The sequence below is a fragment of the Odocoileus virginianus genome, chromosome 11 (genome assembly GCF_023699985.2).
Source record: "Odocoileus virginianus isolate 20LAN1187 ecotype Illinois chromosome 11, Ovbor_1.2, whole genome shotgun sequence".
Lineage (NCBI taxonomy): Eukaryota > Metazoa > Chordata > Mammalia > Artiodactyla > Cervidae > Odocoileus > Odocoileus virginianus.
This window is the reverse complement of record NC_069684.1, coordinates 8,468,729-8,489,870: the sequence shown is the minus strand read 5'-3', so window position 1 is coordinate 8,489,870 and position 21,142 is coordinate 8,468,729. Positions and strand designations below refer to the sequence as shown.

The window sequence follows — 21,142 nt, the reverse complement described above, 5'->3', positions numbered from 1 at the left end:
GGGGGGGTGCGCGGGGGAAACGACCTTTCTGGGCAGGACCCGCAGGCGCGGGGCAAGGAAGCTCAGGAGGCAGGGCGGCGGCGCCGAGCGGTGCCAGGTGCGACCCGCGGCTTCTCGGGCGCGCACGCCTCAGCCGGCCGGAAGCGCCCCGCCCACTACGTGAGCGGGGCGGAGCCAAAGGGCCTCTTCCGGCCTCGGGGGCCCTCCGCTGGGGGCTGCTCGCGGGTTGACTGCAGACCGTTTGCCCACGTGTCACGAGCCTGAAACCAGGGGCGAATTCTGTCACAGGTTGTCACCAAACGGCAACGTTTTCCCGGAACTTGCTTGGGATTCCGTTTCAAATCTCTAATAGATTGTCGCCAGATGGCAAAGTTTTCGGTAGATTTGCCCAGATAGGGTACTTGTACAACGTGGAGACGTACCATTGAGAAAGGTGGGGTTATTTCTTCGGGAATTCAAGGCTTCCCTTGTTATTCTGGTTAGTCTTAGTCTGTTAGTCTTAGGTTTTGAAGAACTGATGTTTAAAGTCATCAGGATGTGGTGGCTTTTTAAGGGATACGTTTTTTTTCCCTAAGAAAGTACCCATTTCATCTACATTTTCAAACAGTATAAAATTGTCTATGGTATTAAATTTTTTTTATCTCATATTCTTAATTCATTCTTACATATTTTATTTAAGTCTTTTTTTCTTTGTCAAGTTTATTGAATCAACTTTTTATTTTATTGATAACCTCTATCATAAAATATTTTCCTCTTTAATTAATGTGCTTTCCTTATGTTCTTCCCATCTTATTTCTTTGGTTTATTTTGTTCTTTTTGTAGAATCTTGTGTAGAAAGCTCATGTCTTTGTAATGTTTAATGTGAAATGTTACAAACATATATAAAGTTACAGGAAATAATATAATGAATACTTATATACCAGCCACCTAACTACTGTATTTTAGCACTTTTCCATATTTGCTTCAGATTTTATATTACCTATTCAGTTAGAGCCTCCTGGGAACCTTTCTGCAATCTCATTCTCCCTTTCTTCCTCTCCAAAGGATGTTGTATCTGTCATTCCCATGAAAGTTTATATATATGTAAAACATACAGTATTATTTCATATGTTTTTTAAACCTAACATAAATGATACCACTGTGTAAATTTTGTTATATTTGTGAAAGCTATTCATGTTGATTCATGTGTTTCTAGTTTTTTTATCTTAAATGTTGAACATCATAGGACTATAAAGCAATTTATCCATTCTCCTGTTGCTAGTAATTTAATGATTCCTGATTTATGTCATTATGGTATGAATTAATGGCCATACTTGTACACATCTCACTGGGCACATGGCAAGAATTTTTGGTACATGTCTAGAAATGATATTGCACAATTCAACTTTATTTGAAATTGCCATATTGTTCTCCAGTGCTAGCACCAGTTTACTCTTCCTCCAGCCATGTGATGCTCCACACCCATGCCATCCCTTGTTAGCTGGGAGCTTTTCCGCCCCCTTGTTCTTTGCTATTATAGACAATCCTGGCGGAAACTCTTGTATGTGGCTTCTGGGCTTGTGCAAGAGCACCTCTGGATATATACCTAGTTGTTCTGCTTTGTTTTAGATGAATATTTAAAAGCATGTATATGTGTACCCATGTTTGAGATATTTCCTGTTTTAATAATAGCAGTTCACTCGTTCTTATTTATGTGTTTGGGTTTAATTCTAACTTGTTTTTTCTATGTATCATACTTCCTGTTGTATTCATTTCTGTGTTTGGTTTGATGTTTCTTTTTCCAGTTTTTTTTTTCTTTTTCTTTAATGTGTTTGAAGTTATACATTCAGTCTTTGTCCCAGTGGTTATTCTTATTGTATTTTAACTCATTTAATTTTATATATTTTTAGAAGCATGTGGAGTTAATCAGTGTCCATATGAGGCAGCCTTGCATAGTAAGAGTGGAGCCTCTGAAGTCAGACTGCCTGGATTCAGATCCTGGCTTTACCATTTGTTAGCTGTGTAAACTAGAGTTTATTACATAACTTCTCTGTGCCCACTGCCTCATCTGTCAGCAAGGATAAAATTGTGTGTACCCCATAAGATTGCTGAGAGGATTTGCATGTTAACATACATTGGGTGTGTAAAATTCTTAGGACAGTACTTGGTACATAGCACATAGCTCTCTCTAATCATCAGTTTTTTTTCAACTATGAAATGGGTATTATACCTGCCTAACAGATTGTTACAAAGATTCTGTGCATTAGTGTTTATGTACAATTCTGTGTAACACACTGAGCACTTTTCATGGACTTGAAATAGACATGGTGTTTGCCTTCAAGGAGTTTGTGATCTAGTAAGGGCACAGACTTGTGAAAAGAACTGCAGTATGGTGTAACCTTAATCCTGTCCCGTGACTTCTGCGTTCCCTTCTTATCTGTGCTCTGCACAGAGCAGTTTTTCTAGAACACGTCAATCAGATCATGCCTTCCCCAGCCCAAATCAGGTCAACTTTCACTGCACTTCACATAAACCGCAACCTCCTCACCATGACTTCAGCATAGATTCTGGGCCCTGCCTCCTCTTCTAACCTCGTCAGGTGTTACCCTTTCCTCTTCTCATGGGCTCCTACCACTCTGGCCTCTTCTCAGCTCCTTAAAGCAATTCTTTACTTATTCCTTGGTGCCCTCTGCCCCGAATTCTCATCCCACCTGCTCCCCCCAGGACTCACTCATCTTTCAGGTCTCAGCTTGATTCAGTCGGGGTTAGTTACAAACCACACGATCCACTCTGAACGTGACAGGGGCTTCATTAGCATTCTGTCACCCACAGAAGCTCCAGGAAGACCACGGAGGCCAGTATGGGTACAGCACAGCCAGGTATGACACCCAGACACACAAGAGGTAATGGCGAAAATCCACCACAGTGGCCGCCGTCACTCGACAGCAACACCACAGCTTCTAGAAACACAACCTCCAGAAGGAAGGACGGGCTTCCAGAAACTGCCTCAGGTCCACTCAGCACTGGGGAGTCAGAGTCTGGCATGTTTCTTCTTCGTCTTGCAAACCTTCTTAAACAAAGAAGTTGAGTCTTTCCAACTGTGTCTTTCAAGTTGAAGTTTTGCCTGACCGCCTGATGACTGGGACCTGGGCCACATTCCTGTGCTGCAAAGGAGGTCAAGGAGGCAAGCTTCCTCAGGAGATGGCTCAGATTTTATAAGGGTGTTCCACAGTGCTGAGCATCCAGGAAACATGTCACCTGAGCACTGACTGTCATGTTACCTTCCCTGACAACCCAGAGTGTGTACCTCTTCTCCCCATCCAGCGCCATTACTCCTTTACTGTGGTCTGTCATTTTCTTGAAGGCATTTATCACAACTTGTATTGTCCTATACTTATCCTGGAGCCAGAGTCTGAGGTCCACGTGGAGCTGTATTCAAGCAAGTGTGACTCAAACAGCCAAAGTGACTTAAACATGTATTTTGGTCTTTTTTAAGTTAAATTTCGTTGGAGTGTGGTTGCTTTACAATGTGGTGTTCGTTTCTGCTCTGCCCCTCTTTGTTAGATTCCCTTCCTCTTTGGGTCCCGCAGAGCCGCACTGAGGAGAGTGCACTGTGCCGTACGGTAGGTTCTCATCGTGCTGCGCTCAGCTGCTGTCGTGTCTGACTCTCTGTGACCCCGTGGACTGTAGCCCGCCAGGCTCCTCTGTCCTTGGGGATTCTCCAGGCAAGAATGCTGGAGTGGGATGCCATGCCCTCCTCCGGGGGATTTTTCCAACCCAGGGGTTGAACCCAGGTCTCTTGTAGGCAGATTCTTTACCCTCTGACCCACCAGGGAAGCCCAGGTTCTCATCAGTTATTTTATACATAGTAGTGTATATGTGTCAATCCCAATTTCCCCATTTGTCCCATCCCCCCACCCCCTTTGTAACCATAAGTTTGTTCTCTATGTCTGTGACTCTGGTTCTGCTTTGCAAACAAGTTCATCGGTACCATTTTTCTAGATTCCACATATAAGCAATACTATACAATACTTGTTTCTTTCTGACTTACTTTACTCTGGATAACAATCTCCAGGTCCATCCACATGTCTGCAAATGGCACTATTTCATTCCTTTTTGTGGCTAAGTAATATTCCATTGTATATATACCACATCTTATTTATCCATCCCTCTGCTGATGGACATTTGGGTTGCTTCCATGTCCGTGCTGTTGTAAATAGTGCTGTGATGAACACTGGAGTGCATTCATGCTTTTGAATTATGGTTTTCTCCAGATATACACCTAGAAGTGGGGTCGCTGAGTCATATGGTAGTTCTATTTTTGTTTTTTTCAGGAATCTCCATACTGTTCTCCACAGTGGTCATAACCAATTTATATTCCTGCCAACAGTATAGGAGGGTTCCCTTTTCTCCACATCCTCTCCAGCATTTATTTGTTTGTAGATTTTTTGATGACGGCCATTTTGACTGGTGTGAGGTGATACATCATTGTAGTTTTGATTTGCATTTCTCTTAATAATTAGTGATGTTGAACATCTTTTCATGTGTTTGTTGGCCATCTGTATGTCTTCTTTGGTGAAATGTCTGTTTAGGTCTTGTACCCACTTTTTGATTGGGTTGTTTGTTGTTTTGATATCGAGCTGCATGAGCTGTTTGTATGTTTCGGAGATTAATCACTTGCCAGTGCTTCCTTTGCAAATATTTTCTCCCATTCTGAGGGTTGTCTTTTCGTTTTATGGTTTCCTTTGCAGCGCTTTTAAGTTTAATTAAGTCCCATTTGTTAATTTTTGTTTTTATTTTCATTATTGTAGAAGGTGGATTGGAAAAGATCTTGCTATGATTTATGTCAAAGAGTGTTCTGCCTATATTTTCCTCTGAGCATTTTATAGTATCCAGCCTTATATTTTGGTCTTAAATCCATTTTGATAAACACGTATTCTAGTCTTTAACATGGGTCTCTTGGAAGAATAAAAGCATCAGTTCCCATAGGAACCATTCTTTCGTTTAATTCTCCCCAGTCCCACTTAAGTGGGCTGCTTTCACTTTTCTTTATAAATTTCACCTTGGGCTCTCCCTTCAAGTGTTTTCTGCCTATTCTCTTATTTAGCATCACAGATATTCAGGATGGTCTGAGAGATACATGTTTCTGTCAGTGAGTGGAGGCGGGGGAAGTAGGAGGCAAAGTCTTTTGGGACAACTGGGAAATGCACACAGTGAGCATTTTGGTTCACTGCTGTGATGACCTCCAGATTATGTTTTATGAGGACAAGGACAACATCTGTTTTATTTGCAGCTAAAGTAAAATCTGACAAAAATATAGTCAATTAACATTTGTTTTCTGGAAAAAAAGTACAGGAAGTGAGTTATAGGCAAGGAGGTATACAGCTCAGAGCAAGGGCTCCTGGCCTAGGGGAGGGTAGGAGTTGAGTGCAGGGGAGTAAGGGCTAGTTTGAGAAGGCATCTTGGAGAGGTGAGGCCAAAGCAGAATCCTAAAGAGCAAGAATCCACCAGACAGTGGAGGAGGTGAGGATGGAGGAGAGTATTCTAGATAGAAATGAACACAAGTACAGACAAATGTCAAAATGGCTTAGTATGCTGTTGCTGAATGCAAAGCAGGATGGTCATGTGGTGAGGCTGGAGAGGCTGAAGCAGGTATGCAGGGCCTTGCCTGCCAGGCCAGGGAGGCTGGAGTCTTGTCCTGTGGGTGATGGAGCCACGGTGGGTGGGTGAGGTGGGGAGTCACCCTTGGATTTTCATTTTAGAGATTATTGGGTGTCAGTGTGAGTCTGGATCCAAAAGAGGCAAAAGAAAATATAGCGAGAACAGTGTGAATCAAAAACTGTAGGCCAGCAAATAGGGCAGTAGTAGACAGAAGGGATATGGAAGGGTAGAAATAGTTTTAAGACATTATTTGGAGGTTCAGTTGGCACACTGGCTGGGTGACTGGATGGGGGAAGTGAGGGGAATCCACAGTGTCCAAGCTCTGCCGTGGATGCTGACGTCACTCCCTGAGGGAGAACACACCCGGGGAGTCATGGGTTAGCGGTGGTGGAGAGTGAGACCTCCCGTTCAGTTTTGGTGAAGTGTACTTGAAGGTCCCTGCGGGACTTCTGTGCTTAGATATTCAGCAGGTACTTGGACAGAGGGGTCTTCAGGGAGATGACGAGTTCAAGGATGCTGTGGAGTGCCCTGGAAGCGGCTGCTGTTCTCAGCGGAGATTTGGCCCTGCTGACGTTCAGTTCTCTTCCCATCTCCCTTGGTGTCTAACCTCTGACCTCTGACCTCTTCTCCAAATGCTTGGCAGGCTCCTCTTCCTTCTCCCTAAAATGTGGTGTTCCCAGGGAATTTCACCACCCAAGTCCTTTCTTGTGCATCCATCAAAGCTTTCTCTGCAGCCCAGAGTTCTTATGTAAGATGAAGGCCCATGTCTGCAACCACTTTCAAGAGAAAAGAGGAAGTTGCAGCGTGGACTGACAGTCTAAGGACCCCCACAAAGGGTTTGTGGCACTCTGTCCCATTTGTGTGTGTTCAAGATAGGCTCTGGGAATGACTATTTCTTGTTTCTCTGAAATCATCACATTTGGAGACCAAGCGTCAGAATTCAGATCTGCTGAGGTGTATTAGCGTGTATGTACTCCACCTCCTCACCCTCCTTAAATCCTGCACGTACCTTTCTCAAGGTTGTTAAGTCCCCGTTTATGCCTACTGTGTCATTTTCTTTTCATCAGGAACTGAATCAGGCCAAAGTGGAATAAAATTTTAAATCTTACAGAATAAAAATAACTGTTCAGATCATAAAAATGGAAAAATAATTTCTGTGGATCGATTTCCTTATGACAAAATTCACAACTCTTATTTTGTGAGAAAAAAGTACTTTTTATTATAGAATACCTTGTTCTGTGTTCACTGTTTCAATGATGAAGGGACTCTGAGCTTGTAAGCAAACCATGCCATAACTTATACTTTTTATGTAGAGAAGGTGGTTAAAACACAAAATCAGTGTTTTGATAAATTCACTTTAAAATGTTTTTCACATCAAAGGCTTAAAACTAGTCACAACACTGTGCTCTCCCCTTCCTCAGAACACAAGGATGACTTTGGACCTGATGAGAAACATTGAAGACCAGCGCACAGAACCACCAGCATCCAGCTGTGCGGTCTAGAGAAAGACTTGCTGACTTTGCCTGAGGGGACAGGCTGACCGTCAGCTGCACCCGAGTTTACTAGCACCTGCAGGGTGGTTCTCTACCAGATTTCTTCTGTGAACTCAGGTCTTTGAATTTAACCCTTTGGGAAGATTTGTGTAGTATGAGTCTTTGGTATCTTGAAAATTTCACAGGAGAGAGGAAGAAAGTTCCAACTATTCCAGAAGCCACTGGTATAAATCATGCTGCTCCTGTGAGGTCAACCAATCAAGAGTTGTGAGGTATGTGGTCATCACTGAGTGAGCTGCTTGCCCGTACATGCTCAAGGGAGCCAGCCTAGTGTGGGCAGTACTCAGTGGCATAACAAGAGTGAGGGCCCAGGAAAACTGGGTAGTTTCGGGTTAAGCTCAGGCTTATCAAGAGTCCAGGCTTCCCTGCTTGCTCAGGTGGTAAAGAGTCTGCCTGCAGTGCGGGAGACCCAGGTTTGATCCCTGGTTTGGGAAGATCCCCTGAAGAAGGGAATGGCAACCCACTCCAGTATTCTTGCCTAGAAAGTCCCATGGATGGGAGCCTGGCAGGCTACGGTCCATGTGGTTGCGAAGGTAGGCATAACTGAGCGACTTCACTGCAGGCTCATCAAGAGTCAGGGCTTCCTTGGTGGCTCGGTCGCTAAAGAATCTGCCTGCCAATGCAGGAGATGCTGATTGGATCCCTGGGTGGGGAATATCCCCTGAAAAAGGAAATGGCAAGCCACTCCAGTATTTTTTGCCTGGGAAATCCCATGGACAGAGGAGCCTGGCAGACTCCAGTCCATGGGGCTGCAAGAGTCGGACACGACTAAACTACTACCACCATGTCAAGAGTCAGAAGGACTTTGTATAGACTTGTATTTACACTTTCATACCCATACAGATAGATACAGAGGAACATGATCTCTCCGTTCTTCACAAAGTACTCAGGACTTTGACAAAAAACATCATAAGTTTACATAAATGCCAATTTTCATACCAATTTATGAACTCAAAATTCTACTCAAAAGAAAAAGAGACACTCTTCTTAGCCATCAATTTCAGATGGGAATTCTCATACCCAGAGGAAATTGTAATGGTGTTCTCCCTAGGTTTTAATTCCTCTTATCCATATGACACTTTCTCCATCATATACTAAATTCTGCCCATCCTCATATTAATTTACTATAACTACCAAAATACTTCTATGTTTAAACATGTATGTATATATTATTTATTAAGTTGAATCTTATGAAATTGTTAATATTTGATCATTTTGTTTATAAATAGTTCTTTCATATGGTTGGATCTAATAAGATACGAACTTTAGCTGGATGGCTATAAATCATTATAGGTATATATATACTATGCAGTGTTTTCTGCTTTACTTCAGCAGGAAGAATGAAAATACTTACTCTATTCACAAGTTCTTATGCAGCCTTGCAAAGCTGTTCTTGCTGACTACTGGTAAATTTCATGAAAATATTAAAAGTGTAGTAGCTTCCATAATACAGTATTTAACCCAAAAAAGTTTGATCCAAACTGGGTATACTGACTTCGAAGTACACTACCTATCTACTTGGGCTTCCCTGGTGGCACAGGTAAAAAAATGTGCCTGCCAAGCAGGAGACACAGGTTCAATCCCTGGGTTGGGAAGATCCCCTGGAGGAGGAAACGGCAACCCACTCCAGTATTTTTGCCTGGAGAATTCCACAAACAGAGGAGCCCAGTGGGCTGTAGTCCATGGGGTCGCAAAAAGTCGGACATGACATAATGACTAAATAACAACAACAACTCATCTACTTAACCGAAATAGCCTACCCTAAAAGATAGCTTTTGTAGGCTTAAGGTCAGTTCTAGAATCCATAGGCCAAATATAAAAATATCAAAGCACTTTCGACTGGAAGTTCTATTAATACATCTGTGTCCTCCAAGACTTTTAATATTATAGAAGGCTGAGACCCTGAGACCCACACTAAGCACCAGTTAAAGAGGTATGCTGCAGTCCTTACGTTAAGAAAATTAACGTCTTTCAAGAGATACAAAAATATAAATAATGAGAAGATAGTCTGAGTATTTTAAGTTTTAAACTGGGACAATAAAATGTAAAAAGAAGACAGCACTTGAGAAACCTTAAAATGACTTCACACGTTAAGGACAAAAAGCCAAGTACAAATGTGTACTGAGCCCAGATCCAGTCACTACATTAACCAAAGGTTCTGGATTCAAGGAGTCCTTTTATCCCCCAGAAGCAATGACTAGAGATCCTCTAGGTCACTTAAGTCCACAGCCACTTTCAAGAAGAGGGTGTCATCTTTAATGTAGGTGTTCTTGGCATTCTCCAAAGTGGAATGAGCCACAAAGCGAGGACAGCCAGAGGCGATGTTCATCTCCCCATCGGGTCTCTTAAAGCTGCTGCTGTTGGGATCGGCCTTGAAGGTCTCCATAATGTGGTTCTTTTTGCCACTCTGGTCCAGAAGCATCAGGGTCACCCTCTGCCGGAACGGCCACTGCAGCAGCGAGTCAAACTCCCCTCGCATCACCACGAAGTACAAGGACAGGTGCGTGCCCTTCCCAGACCCGTCCCCGTTCAGGTAGGCTCTAGCACAGAGGCGGTAGCCACATCGGCTGGTGTAGAAGGGCTGGCTGAAGATGGACACTGTGTGTCCATCCAGCGCCTCCTTCTTCTTCAGCTTGTAGTCTGTCACCTTCCAGATGAGCTTTCCGTTATAGCAGGCACTTTCCAGCAGCTTAAATCGCTCTTCGTTTTTATTCAGCTGTGCTTTATGAATATTAATGTGGGCATCATGTTTGTTAGTCTCCCCTTCCAAAACAACTGCAAAGAAAAAAAGATTCTGAAGGCCTTAAAGCTGTCTTTCAAATATGCCCAAAGTGAAATTTGGTTATCCAAAGAGAACCAATAGAATTCTGACTTCCCCAAGATGAACTGAATTCAATGTCCACCAATGTGCCATCCATATTAATAATACCAACTCCGTGATTCTCCTGTCTTGGAAAGATTGGCCCCAAGAAAACCCCAAAGCATCCTCTTGAACTGAAGCTCCCTGAAGTGTAGAGAAGACCCTCTCAGCACATGTCTAGCAGACTTTTTCGTGGTAAGCCCCACTACATTCTAACTGGGATGCTTTTAAACAGCCAAACTTGTCTCTGCTTTTCTATACTTGAAACAGTGTTCCCCACCACATCTTTCCCCTAGCCTTCTCATTGTCTACTCTCCTTAAAAAACCATCATTCCCTGTTCTTGGAATTTCCTGGCCCATCTCCACCCTCTCCTTGTTCCAGTTTCCACTCAGGGCCCTTCATCAATTTTGTCTGAGTGGCCAGAGCCTCATGTCGTTCTGTTTCACAAATGCCAGACTCAGTACTGTTGGCCCTGGACGCTGTGCCTGTCCATTGGCCTATTTGCTTGTTTTCGTGAACACATGCAGAAGTCAGGAAGCACCCGAAGAGAAGCAGAAAACATTAGACATACCTAGTCTTTGGTCATGGGTTTCTAGCAGGGTGATTTTCTGTTTCACTGTATCAATTGCTTCCACTAAAGGCCTCAGATCAAATTTACTTTGTTGCTGGTTAGCCATTTGTAATAACTGACGCACTTGAACTTCTAGCCAAGCGGACTTGTCAATGTGACTGGCAAGAACCTTTCAGTACAAAATGGATCATCATGTCAAAAAAACGTGAATGATGCGTTGAGATCACATTTTTAACTCAAACATTTCACCTTGAATTAACCAATTAATGCAGTGAAAAAATGCACGGTTCAGAAGAGAGAGGAGGTCAGAGAGATGAATCACCTAATACCTTCCTCCCCCTCTGCAGTATCTCGGCTCCTGTTTCAAATCTTTGAACTGTTCTTCATCTGAGTCTTACTTCTCCCTTGGATTTTCTCCTCTTGGTTCTTTAACCTATCTTTATATTTATGTTCTCCCTGTCTGTCCTCTTGCCTCATCACTTCCTCCTCCATTGCAATGCTTCTGATTCACTCCCACTCTGCGAGAGGGCAGAGAATGTGCTGGAAGAAGGCCCATCTGTTCTGGTCTGAGCACTGCAGGTGGTACTCAGCGCCTCAAGATAAGGCCTGAACATTTGGTTGCTCTCTTTAGATGAAGGGATCCTGCCTTCGGCGCCTTCACTCTTGACTGGTTTTTGTGTTAGAAAAAGGTCAGAATTAAGATAATAATAATTGATGGATTTCCACACACACACACATCCATACAGTATGTGGACAAAGTATGGAAATGATATGGCCTACATTTTCTGGTATAATCCTCAAAAAGACTGCCCATATCACATTATGAAATATTTTGCACCATAAATTTTATAATCACAATAAAGACATTATTCTTTAGAAATCTCTGTTTATGGTTATTTAACATTCATGATTTACAAAGTAATTTTTGCTCGATTTTAGTGATGTTTAAAGCATTTTCTTCCCAAAGGAATTAATAGTTTCACTTTGTTGACTGCAAAATTCAGAACTACAGATGCTCTCAATAAATCTGAAATCAGGTGACTAATACTCGGTCAATAATGACAACCCTCATTGCCATAAATTGTGTAAAAGTACTGTACCAGTGTAAATGTGTACTGACATGGCTAAGTGTACTGGGTTATGTAAAAGATCTCTATTCTTAGGAAATACAGTGCGAAGTATGCAGGGGTAAAGGGCTATAATAGATGGCTTACTCTCAAAGGGTTCAGAAAGAACACCCACAAAGAGAGACACAGGGACAGGATGGGGGCTAAGGACAGGGTTGGGATGAGGAGGGGGAGACAGGATGAAGGAAGCAAATGGGACAGAACACTGTCAACGAGTGAATCTGGGTGCAGAACACACAGGTGTTCTTTGTACTATCTTAGTTTTACACATTTGAAATTATCTCCATTTAAAAAATTAGTTTTTCCATTTAAACAATTAGTTAAAAAACTAACTGGCTGTGAGGTTAAATCTTGGTTATGAATAGAAAGGCCATTTCTCACCTGCATATTTGACAGGAAGCTTCCATTTTTGCCAAACAACTGCGCAAACTGCTTGAACTCCTTTTCGAATTTCTTTACTGTTTCCGCTAGCTGCTGGATTTTTATTTCTTTTTGTTCTAGGCTCTTATATAAGTCAGAAATCTAATAACAGGAATATGAATGAAGTCACTTAAATGCATGCAGCCAAGTTAAAATAATTTGAATATAGTTCTAGGAAAATACTACAGGTAAGAAAGTATTTAAAGGAAAAATATATACACATATTTACTATATAATTCTAAGAAAATGTTTGAAGTTACTTCAAAAAAAGAGAGAGAGATCCACAGATTTCTTGCCAGCCTTTGCTGTGTGTAACCCACTTTGATGGATCATCTCATGCTAGTGACATCACTTGACTAAATTTGCTGAACTGGTTCTTGTCTTTCATTTAGCATGCACTTACTAAACAACCAGGACTCCCTGTAGCTCAAATGGTAAAGAATCTGCCTGCAATGAAGGAGACCTGGGTTAGATCCCTGTGTCGGGAAGATCCTCCAGAGAAGGAAATGGCAACCCACTCCAGTATTCTTGCCTGGAGAATCCCACGGACAGGGGAGCCTGATGAACTTCAGTCCATGGGTTGCAAAGAGCTGGACATGACTGAGCAACTAACTACTACTACTACTACTAAACAACCACAGAATTCAGATTACCATACCACATTAGATGCTGTATGCACAGTGTCAACAGTAATAGCAGTAATTTACCATCAAATTATCATATTCATTAGCTCTTTTAATCCTCAAAGAACCCCATGGGTTGGATACGACGGTCAGCCTCATTTTATAGATAAGGAAACAGAAGCAGAGAGTTTAACCTGCCTACTATACTGCTCGCAAGTGGTAGGCAAAACACACCACCTCTCAGAGTTTGTAATCCCTTTGAGGGAAATAACTAAAAACCTCTGAGTGATCCTAGACAACCTTCTCTTACCCCTGCATCCATTCTATCAGCAGTACCTGCCAACTTTAACTCCTGACAAAACAAAACAACTCTTACAACCACTTCTCACTGTGCCTTGTTGCAGCCTGGACTGTTTCTCAGCTGGGCTGCTATGATAGCTTCTCAGCCCGTCATACACTGTCCCTCACACACACACACACCTGAAGAGAAGCTCTACGGGAGCTGGACTGGCATGGGGCCTGTAGTCCACTGGAACTCCAGCAACTGGTTTGGTGCCTGGCACCAGGAGGCGCTTGATAAATATTTATTGAATGAATGAATGAACATTCCCCCCTGTCTTTAGCCTTGTTTGCCTCCAAATCATACTTCATACTACGAAGCATAAACTTTCGCCTTCTGGACTATCCTCTTTCCACAACATTTTAACTGACAGACCTTCTCTTTCTTCAAGACAGTACAGCTTGGAAAAGCCTTGAAAAGCCTTAAGCACTCCCACAGGGCAACCTGCTACAGCCTCTGTACCCCAACACAGGGCACCCCCATCCCACTTGCTATGGGGACAGCGTCTTATACGTCTACATTTTAGTGAGCTCTTCAAGGGTAGGTGCTGGGTCTCCCCGGATCCAGTGTCCACAGCTACTAGCCTTGTACCTGACACATGGCACATGTTTGTTGAATGAATGGATAGCTGAAGGAGGCAACTGTTACAGAAAGAACTTGAGAACGTCTGGAGGCAGCATGCCTTCTACCAAAGTTACAGTTTAATCAGGCTTTCTATTTTCTCCACCGTCTGACCCTGAAACTCACATACCTACTTTAATATGGAATCAGACAACATAAAATAATCTGTAGCAGTAAAACAGCACCCTCTATGCAGATGGATGGTTTCCTTCCTTACCAGGGTTTTAAAAGTCTGATCCTCTGTGATGCCCTAACAAAATGATGAACTGTTGGAATAATTACTCAATAGAATCAGCATTGAATGCCGTCCACTATGAATATATCAGGGACTACGGCTGCCATTTGCACACATAATTTCACTTGATAATCACAGTTCAGTGAAATAAATATGTACATATGCATTGATAAGGTTGCAAAGTTAGTAAGTTAAGACTTATTACAAAATGTATAATACCCACAGTGCCCAGAACAGATAGTCAAACATTGTTTCAAGGTAATACTGATTTCATTTAAAAACACCAAACACCTACTAGGTTCCTACTAGGGAATAACCAAGAGGTGTGTGGATAGGCTGCAGAGAGGCAGGGTGGTGTACACTGAGGAACACTGGACTGACAATGAGGGGACATGGGTTTGAGATTGAATTCTGACCCTTGAAGTCATAAACACATCAAAATTTCTTTGAACTTAGTTATTTCATCTGTTGGTTGAGGAAGCTAGACCCAAAGATCTCAAAGGCACTTTCCAGTTTAATGTGCTCTAATCCTAGAAGTCTGTCTGGTCACTTAGTAGAAAAACATCTACCTCCAGTAGACTTCCACTTAAAACAGAGAAGGCTATAAAAATGCCAACAAGTACAAATCCCAGTGATTCTGTTGCTTCCCTTTATATTTGAACCCTTGAATGTTTACCTGCTCCTCTAGTTGGAAGTTCTTTTCTAAAACCAGAAGCATGTGGTCCCGTAAGGCCGAACGCTCATGTTCCTGAAGGTTCCCCCGTTTATCCTTTAAGATGAAGAGAAACGTGAGTCAGGTTGTTGAACGGCTTCCAACATGAGGGTGGTGGCAGCATATTCTGCAAAAGCAGAACTTTAACAACTTTGCTGACTTGTCTCAAGGTGGGTTTCAGGGAAAAGGATTTCTCCCAGGCTCCTTTTACATCTTTACGATTTTTTTGGTACCCAAGAGACATGGAGAGTCAGGTCACTGTCAAAATTCTTAATGCTGCTTTCCTTCCTCACCCTGTGCTGTGCTCAGACGTTCAGCTGCATCTGATTCTTTGCAACCCCATGGACTGTAGCCTGCCAGGCTCCTCTGTCCATGGAATTCTCCAGGCAAGGATACTGGAGTGGGTTGCCAGTTCCTCCTCCAGGGATCTTCCCACCCCAGGAATTGAACCCAAGTCCTTGTATCTCCTGTGCTGGCAGGCAGATTCATCACCACTAGTGCCACCTGGGAAGCCTTTCCTTGCTCTCGGAGTATATGATTGAGGGCTAAGTGTAGTTATTATCACCTCTCAACTATTCCCATATAAAACCTATCTCCTTGGTGGGTTACCTCCTGATCAGCCTACTGAGCAAACTTCTCTACCACTTTTTATCTTGCTACCACTTGCTATTACAGGCAGAAGGTGAACTGAACTGTAGTTTCAGCCCATGAAAATTTTATTGCCCTCAAAAAAAATTATACGTTTGCAAGAACAAATGGTTACTTTTCCCCTGATTTCCCTTAAAATTTCATTGCAGATTGCCTCTATTACTAATAAAAGCAAATGGTATGGGTGAGCCATAGACTCTAAGTAAACATTTATAATCAATTTCATTTCAGTTTAGGTTTGGCCCTCTTCCAGAGCACAACTCCCCCAGCCATCCCCAGCTCTGGTACTAAGGTAAGTCCTTGAATACAATCCAAACGGGAGCTTGAGCCTAAATGTAAAGAAGATTCCTTTTAGAACTGGAAAGCAATTCTGGGTTTCATGTGAGAGGAAGGTAAACCCCATCCTTTCTGCAGCCAAGACAACCACGGTTTGATATGTGACACATTTATGGACTCTTCACTGATTTTTTAAAAACATGTTTAAAATAGTTTTTTTTTTTTTTTTTTAATAAGAGAAACATATGCTTGGGTCAAGGGCTCCTCCAGTGGCTCTGTGGTAAAGAATCCACCTGCAATGCAGGAGACACAGGAGTCGTGTGTTTGTTCCCTGGGTTGGGAAGATCCCCTAGAGGAGGACACGGCAACCCACTCCAGTATTCTTGCCTGGAGAATCCCATGGACAGAGGAGTCTGGTGAGATACAGTCCATGGGGTCACAAAGAGTTGGACAGGGCTGAAGTGACTGAGCATGCTATGGCATGCTTATGTCAAACAACATTTAGGAAGATGTAGAAAGAAAAGTAGAAGTCCCCTTTTCTCTTTCTCCACATCCAATTCCCTAGTCTCACTCACCAGAGTCAGCGAAGATATATATACATTTTCAACACAGTGAGGTCATAGTGTAAGTAATTTTTTAAATATATACCTCATGCTTTTATCAGATGCCTAGTACTCCAAAATATGACTCCCTCTCTCTCTCTCTCTATATATATATATATATATATGTATATATATATATTTCACTATTGTGGATTTTTTTGCTAAATACAGTAGTCCCAGCTTAGTCAGAGTTTTGATAGTTGTGGTTTCAGTTACCCATGGTTAATTATGGTCCAAAAATATTAAGTAGACAATTTTAGAAAATAATTAATACTTTAAATTGTGAACTGTTCTGAGTAGCATGATGCAATCTTGTTTCTTCCTGCTCTGTCCTGCCCAGACGTGAGTGATCCCATTGTCCAGGTATCCAAACTATACATACTACCCACCCATTAGTCATTTAGCCCTCTCTGTTATCAGATTAACTGTTGCAGTTAAGTGCTGTGGTCAAGTAACCCTTATTTATTCAATAATGGTCCCAAATGATGCTGGCAATTCAGATATCCTCTTGCTGTGCCTAATTTATAAATGTGTAACTTTATCTTATGTATGTTATAGGGGATATAGGGTTTGGTACTAACAATGGCAACCCACTCCAGTACTCTTGCCTGGAAAATCCCATGGACGGAGGAGCCTGGTAGGCTATAGTCCAGGGGGAAGCAAAGAGTTGGACACAACTAAGTGACTTCACTTTCACTTTTCACTTTCATGCATTGGAGAAGGAAATGGCAACCCACTCCAGTGTTCTTGCCTGGAGAATCCCCAGGATGGCAGAGCCTGGTGAGCTGCCATCTATGGGGTTGCACAGAGTCGGACACGACTGAAGCAACTAGGCAGGCAGCATGGTTTCAGACATCCACTGAGGCTCTTGGAATCTATCACCCACGGACAAGATATATTTATGTGTATGTGTGTTTGTGTAGGTGTGTGATCTTTGCATACTTATGAAAGGATATCTGTGAAATAAATTCCTAGCAGTAGAACTGCAAGGTCAATGTGTCAGGTCACATTTTTATTTTCATAGATATAAGCAAACTTCAAAAAGTAGGTATTATAAATTTTATGTATATATATATAAATTAATTGTTCTGTTTCTTTGGAGAACCCTAATATAATTGTCAGTCTTTTTTTCTCTATTCCATATGTAGTTATTATAAAATATTGGTTATATTCCCTTTGTGCATTATATATATACTTGTAGCTTATTTATTTTATACATAGTAGTTTGTATCTCTTAATTCCCTGCTCCCATCTTCCCTCTCCTCACTGGTAACCACTAGTTATTGCCATTCTTACAGTTTCACAGACACTGAATGTCCTGCACCCTGAATGGAATCAAAGAGTAAAATGAACTCGACAAATGAATGATACAGCAGAAGGCAGACAGACACAATTCCTGCATACCTTTACAGTACAGCCATAGTGCTTAAAAGGACAGTCTTGTTCAGCTTCAGGACACACGGCCAGGTGTTCATCCACCTGTGAAATAGACAGTCTCAGGCTGTAGAAATGCACCCTGACCCTCCAGCTACCTGGTATAACTGCAGTCAGCAGGGAGCCAAGGGTGGCTTAGGGAGAAGACAGGAAACAGAAGGAAAAAACGCCAAGCTGAAGCTGGGGCCAGGAGAGCTAACATGGAAACAGAGAATCCTCAGGGAGAAGAATTCTCAGGGAGAAGGTGAGGGAAGACAAAACCATGGCCATCATGAGGATAAGGTAAGGCTCAGGCCCCCACCTATGGGATTTTATCAAACACACCGCAGTGATTACTGAAACTTTATCTTACATAAAATCACTGAGAGAATTATTTACACTTACCTCAGTTCTTGGAATGATCTGCAAACACTTGTTGGGACAAGATACTGGGTACTCAGGGCACAAGTTTTCCTCGTGATTCTGAAACAATGAAAGGGTGCTGAACTAAAGCCAGCCTGGCTTCCAAAGGCTCCCTGTATGTCCTCAGAGTGTGTGTACATATGACCCCTTGGGGATCTATGCAATGTGGCTCACCCTCTACAAGAAGGTACAGCCTAGTGCCAAAAAGGTTCCAGATGGCTGTTTTCTCAGTATAAATGAATTCAATTTTCCAATTATTCCAAAAAAGGTCAGAGGTCATGGGGCTGACAGAAGACAGACAATGCACATCACTAGCATGGCTCCTTTGGCACATGTAAAAGGTACCCACGCTTTCTTCTTACGCCTGCATCCTGCCTCGCCAATTGTCAGAGCATCCTGAGGTCAGAGACTGTGGTCCCCTCCTTGTGACTCAGCTCCGAGTGTCACTCCTGGCCCACTCACACTCAGCAGGTGATCAAACAGCATTTTTGCCAACAACACATGAAAAGAGTTCTACCAAGAAGGTTTTCAGCTTTTTATAGACTCCTCGGATAAGTTATTCTTTAGACCTCTTTCTGCACAAAAATAAATTCAGAGAAGTGCTTCTGGTATCCCACGTGATTTACTGTGACTACTCAGACAGAATTTAGTCCCATAAAGATTTTTTTTTTTTTTTACCTGTAGATTGATGACTACCACATCCTTTTTGCAATAAATGCATTTTTCCTCTCGAAACTGGCAGAATGCGCTCAGATGCTCTTTCAGATCTTTGCGAAGGACTGGCTCCTGACAGTTTTCATTAGAGCACTGCACAGGCTGGAACAGGCAGTGCTGAAGGTGGTCCTGCAACAGGTAACAACAGGCCAGTGGGACACGCGGAGCAGGGCACTGGTAAGGGGAGCCGGCTGCAAGGCCTGGGGAGGGCAGAGGCGGGGAGGACCCGGGGGCAGCAGGAGGACCAGCTGGGAGGGTTGGTGGGGGAAGGACAGCTCCCTGCAGAGGCCACCTGCTGCCTCTGCTGAGGACGGGTCATGCAGAGGGACGTCTGCATGGAGGCTGCAAAAGCCAGCCTGGTCTGGAGGACAGGGCTTTGAAGATGGCTGAAGAAAGCAGCATGCTGAGTTTATCTTAGATCATCTACTAACCTGCTCACATTCTCAGGTTAGTCCCTGAACATCTTCCTTAGCTTTGCCAATTAATTTACCAGCTCGGTCAAGGCCATTTCTTTTGTGCGCCCTCCATGCCCACCCCTGGCACCAAGTCCTAATCTCTGCACTCTGCTGTTGTTGTTGCTTGGTCGCTCAGTCATGTCCAACTCTTTGCGACCCTGTGGACTGTAGCCCGCCAGGCTCCTCTGTCCGTGGGGATTCTCCAGGCAACAATACTGGAGTGGGAAGCCATGCCAGGCAACAATACTGGAGTGGGTAGCCAGGGGATCTTCCCGACCCATGGATCAAACCTGCATCCAGAGCGTTGGCAGGTGTTTTCTTTACCGCTGAGCCACCAGGGAAGCCCCGGGTGGTAAAAGCCGAAACAGAGGGCAGAGAGGGAAGAGAAGGCCAGCTCCTAAGTAAGTGAAGGAAGGGGAAGGACTGGAGGGAGAGGGAGCTGTCCCAGAGGCAGTAAAGCAAAGCAGTGAGAGGAATTCAGGGATCAGAATCCCAGGCCCAGGAGAAGCTTGGGTCAGCCTTGTCAAGTTGGGAGATATTCATAACCAGCATATTAGAAAATGATGACATGGACAACGTTTGGTCCAGTTTTGTTCATGTTACAGACTTTTATAAGCAGGCAAGTCTTAACAAGACCTGGGGATAACACTACAAGTTCCTGTGATGCTGACAAGGTATCAAAATTCTAGTGGGCTTGTTCCCCACCACAAGATCCTTTGAAACACGGCTGGCAAGCTACAGCCCTTGGGCCTAACCTGGCCCACTACTTGTTTCTGTAAATAAGGTGTAACTGAGAACACCCGTATTTCTTCCCATGTTGGCTATGGCTGCTTTCCCTCCAAGAAGGGAGAGTCAGGCAGCTGCGACAGACACTGGCTGGCAAAGCTTAAAATATTTACTCTCTGGCTCCTGAGAGAAATAGTTTGCTGACCCCTCCTCTGAAGGAAGAAAAAAAAGGGGCACATAGTTTTCCTACAGGAAGTAAATAAACATGATAGCTATTCTCCTTTGCCTCTAGTAATGACAGTGACAGCTAAAATCTACATCTTCTCCAAAGTTCACCGATGCTACCCCTCGGCTGTCACCAAAACAGTCAACATTCCTCAAGACTCTGCATCCTGTGAAATCCTACAGCTTACCACACAAGTGACGGAGAACAGGGAGTAAGAGGAAATATTAACACGAAAGAAACAGGTGAAGAGAAAACCAGCTGCTATCCTCCAGAAGCTGATGATCTGGTCACGAGAGCTAACCTCATTTCCTTCTCAGGCTTAGGGACAATCAAGTTGGCCAAGAAACCCTACTATCGGACCTGACTATCAAAACAAGTGGTGAGGGACTGTCTCAGGAAAACACAAAAACCTTTCCTGAACGTCCAAAGAAATTCTTGGGTTAACAAGGAAATCATCTACACATTTCTGAGCTCAGTGCCTGGGGGTTTGGAGGAGTGCTGGGGAAAGGACTGAATCACTAGAAATACCTTCCACAACGTGGTGTGGGGGCGGGGGGGGGGGAGGGGCAACTTGCAGCAGTCTCCACGCAGTTCCCTGGAAGCTAGAGACGTCTGCCTCATATTCATGCATGAGGTGATGGAACCTGACCTGGGCCTGCTCTGGCAAAGCCGCGTGTCCTATTTCCCATTTAACGACTTTCTGCTGATGGATGGGAGAGTGAGGGAGGGCAATTTCATCTGAAAGGAACTTGACAAACCGTCACCTCCCCTATACCTTGTTTGTCCGCATCTCTTACCCACACTTCACCTTCACACTGCATCCTAGCTCTGTTCTGGTTTGTGTCATCTCCCTTTAGATCACAACCTCTAAGAGAGCAGGGCCCATAGCAACCAGGAAACACCCACCCCAGCACCTGCAATGCTTCCGGGCAGGGACCCCTTACAACTATGTTTTT

The 21,142-nt window shown here is 43.4% G+C and overlaps 1 protein-coding gene and 1 long non-coding RNA gene across 4 annotated transcripts in view; one reads left to right on the top strand and one right to left on the bottom strand.

Moving 5' to 3' along the window:
* Window positions 1–203: 203 nt before the first annotated feature.
* Window positions 204–20,717, top strand: LOC110129847 (uncharacterized). Of its 2 annotated transcripts, none has more exons than XR_002311627.2 (5): window positions 204–433; window positions 7,062–7,405; window positions 15,583–15,643; window positions 17,528–18,917; window positions 20,253–20,717. It is a non-coding gene; the product is annotated as an uncharacterized lncRNA (long non-coding RNA). The 2 variants fall into 2 exon arrangements; XR_011490231.1 differs by having other exon boundaries at window positions 2,812–7,405.
* TRAF5 (TNF receptor associated factor 5) overlaps window positions 7,995–21,142 on the bottom strand; it is a 43,641-nt gene continuing 30,493 nt past the window's right edge. For both annotated transcript variants that reach the window (XM_070473900.1, XM_020881512.2), the window contains exons 5-11: window positions 18,744–18,908; window positions 18,048–18,125; window positions 17,634–17,708; window positions 14,668–14,760; window positions 12,134–12,274; window positions 10,626–10,794; window positions 7,995–9,968 (exon numbers count right to left, since the gene is read on the bottom strand). In XM_070473900.1, the coding sequence (XP_070330001.1) occupies window positions 9,391–9,968; window positions 10,626–10,794; window positions 12,134–12,274; window positions 14,668–14,760; window positions 17,634–17,708; window positions 18,048–18,125; window positions 18,744–18,908 (1,299 nt within the window). In that variant the 3' untranslated portion in view covers window positions 7,995–9,390. The remainder of the gene's footprint in view (window positions 9,969–10,625; window positions 10,795–12,133; window positions 12,275–14,667; window positions 14,761–17,633; window positions 17,709–18,047; window positions 18,126–18,743; window positions 18,909–21,142) is intronic.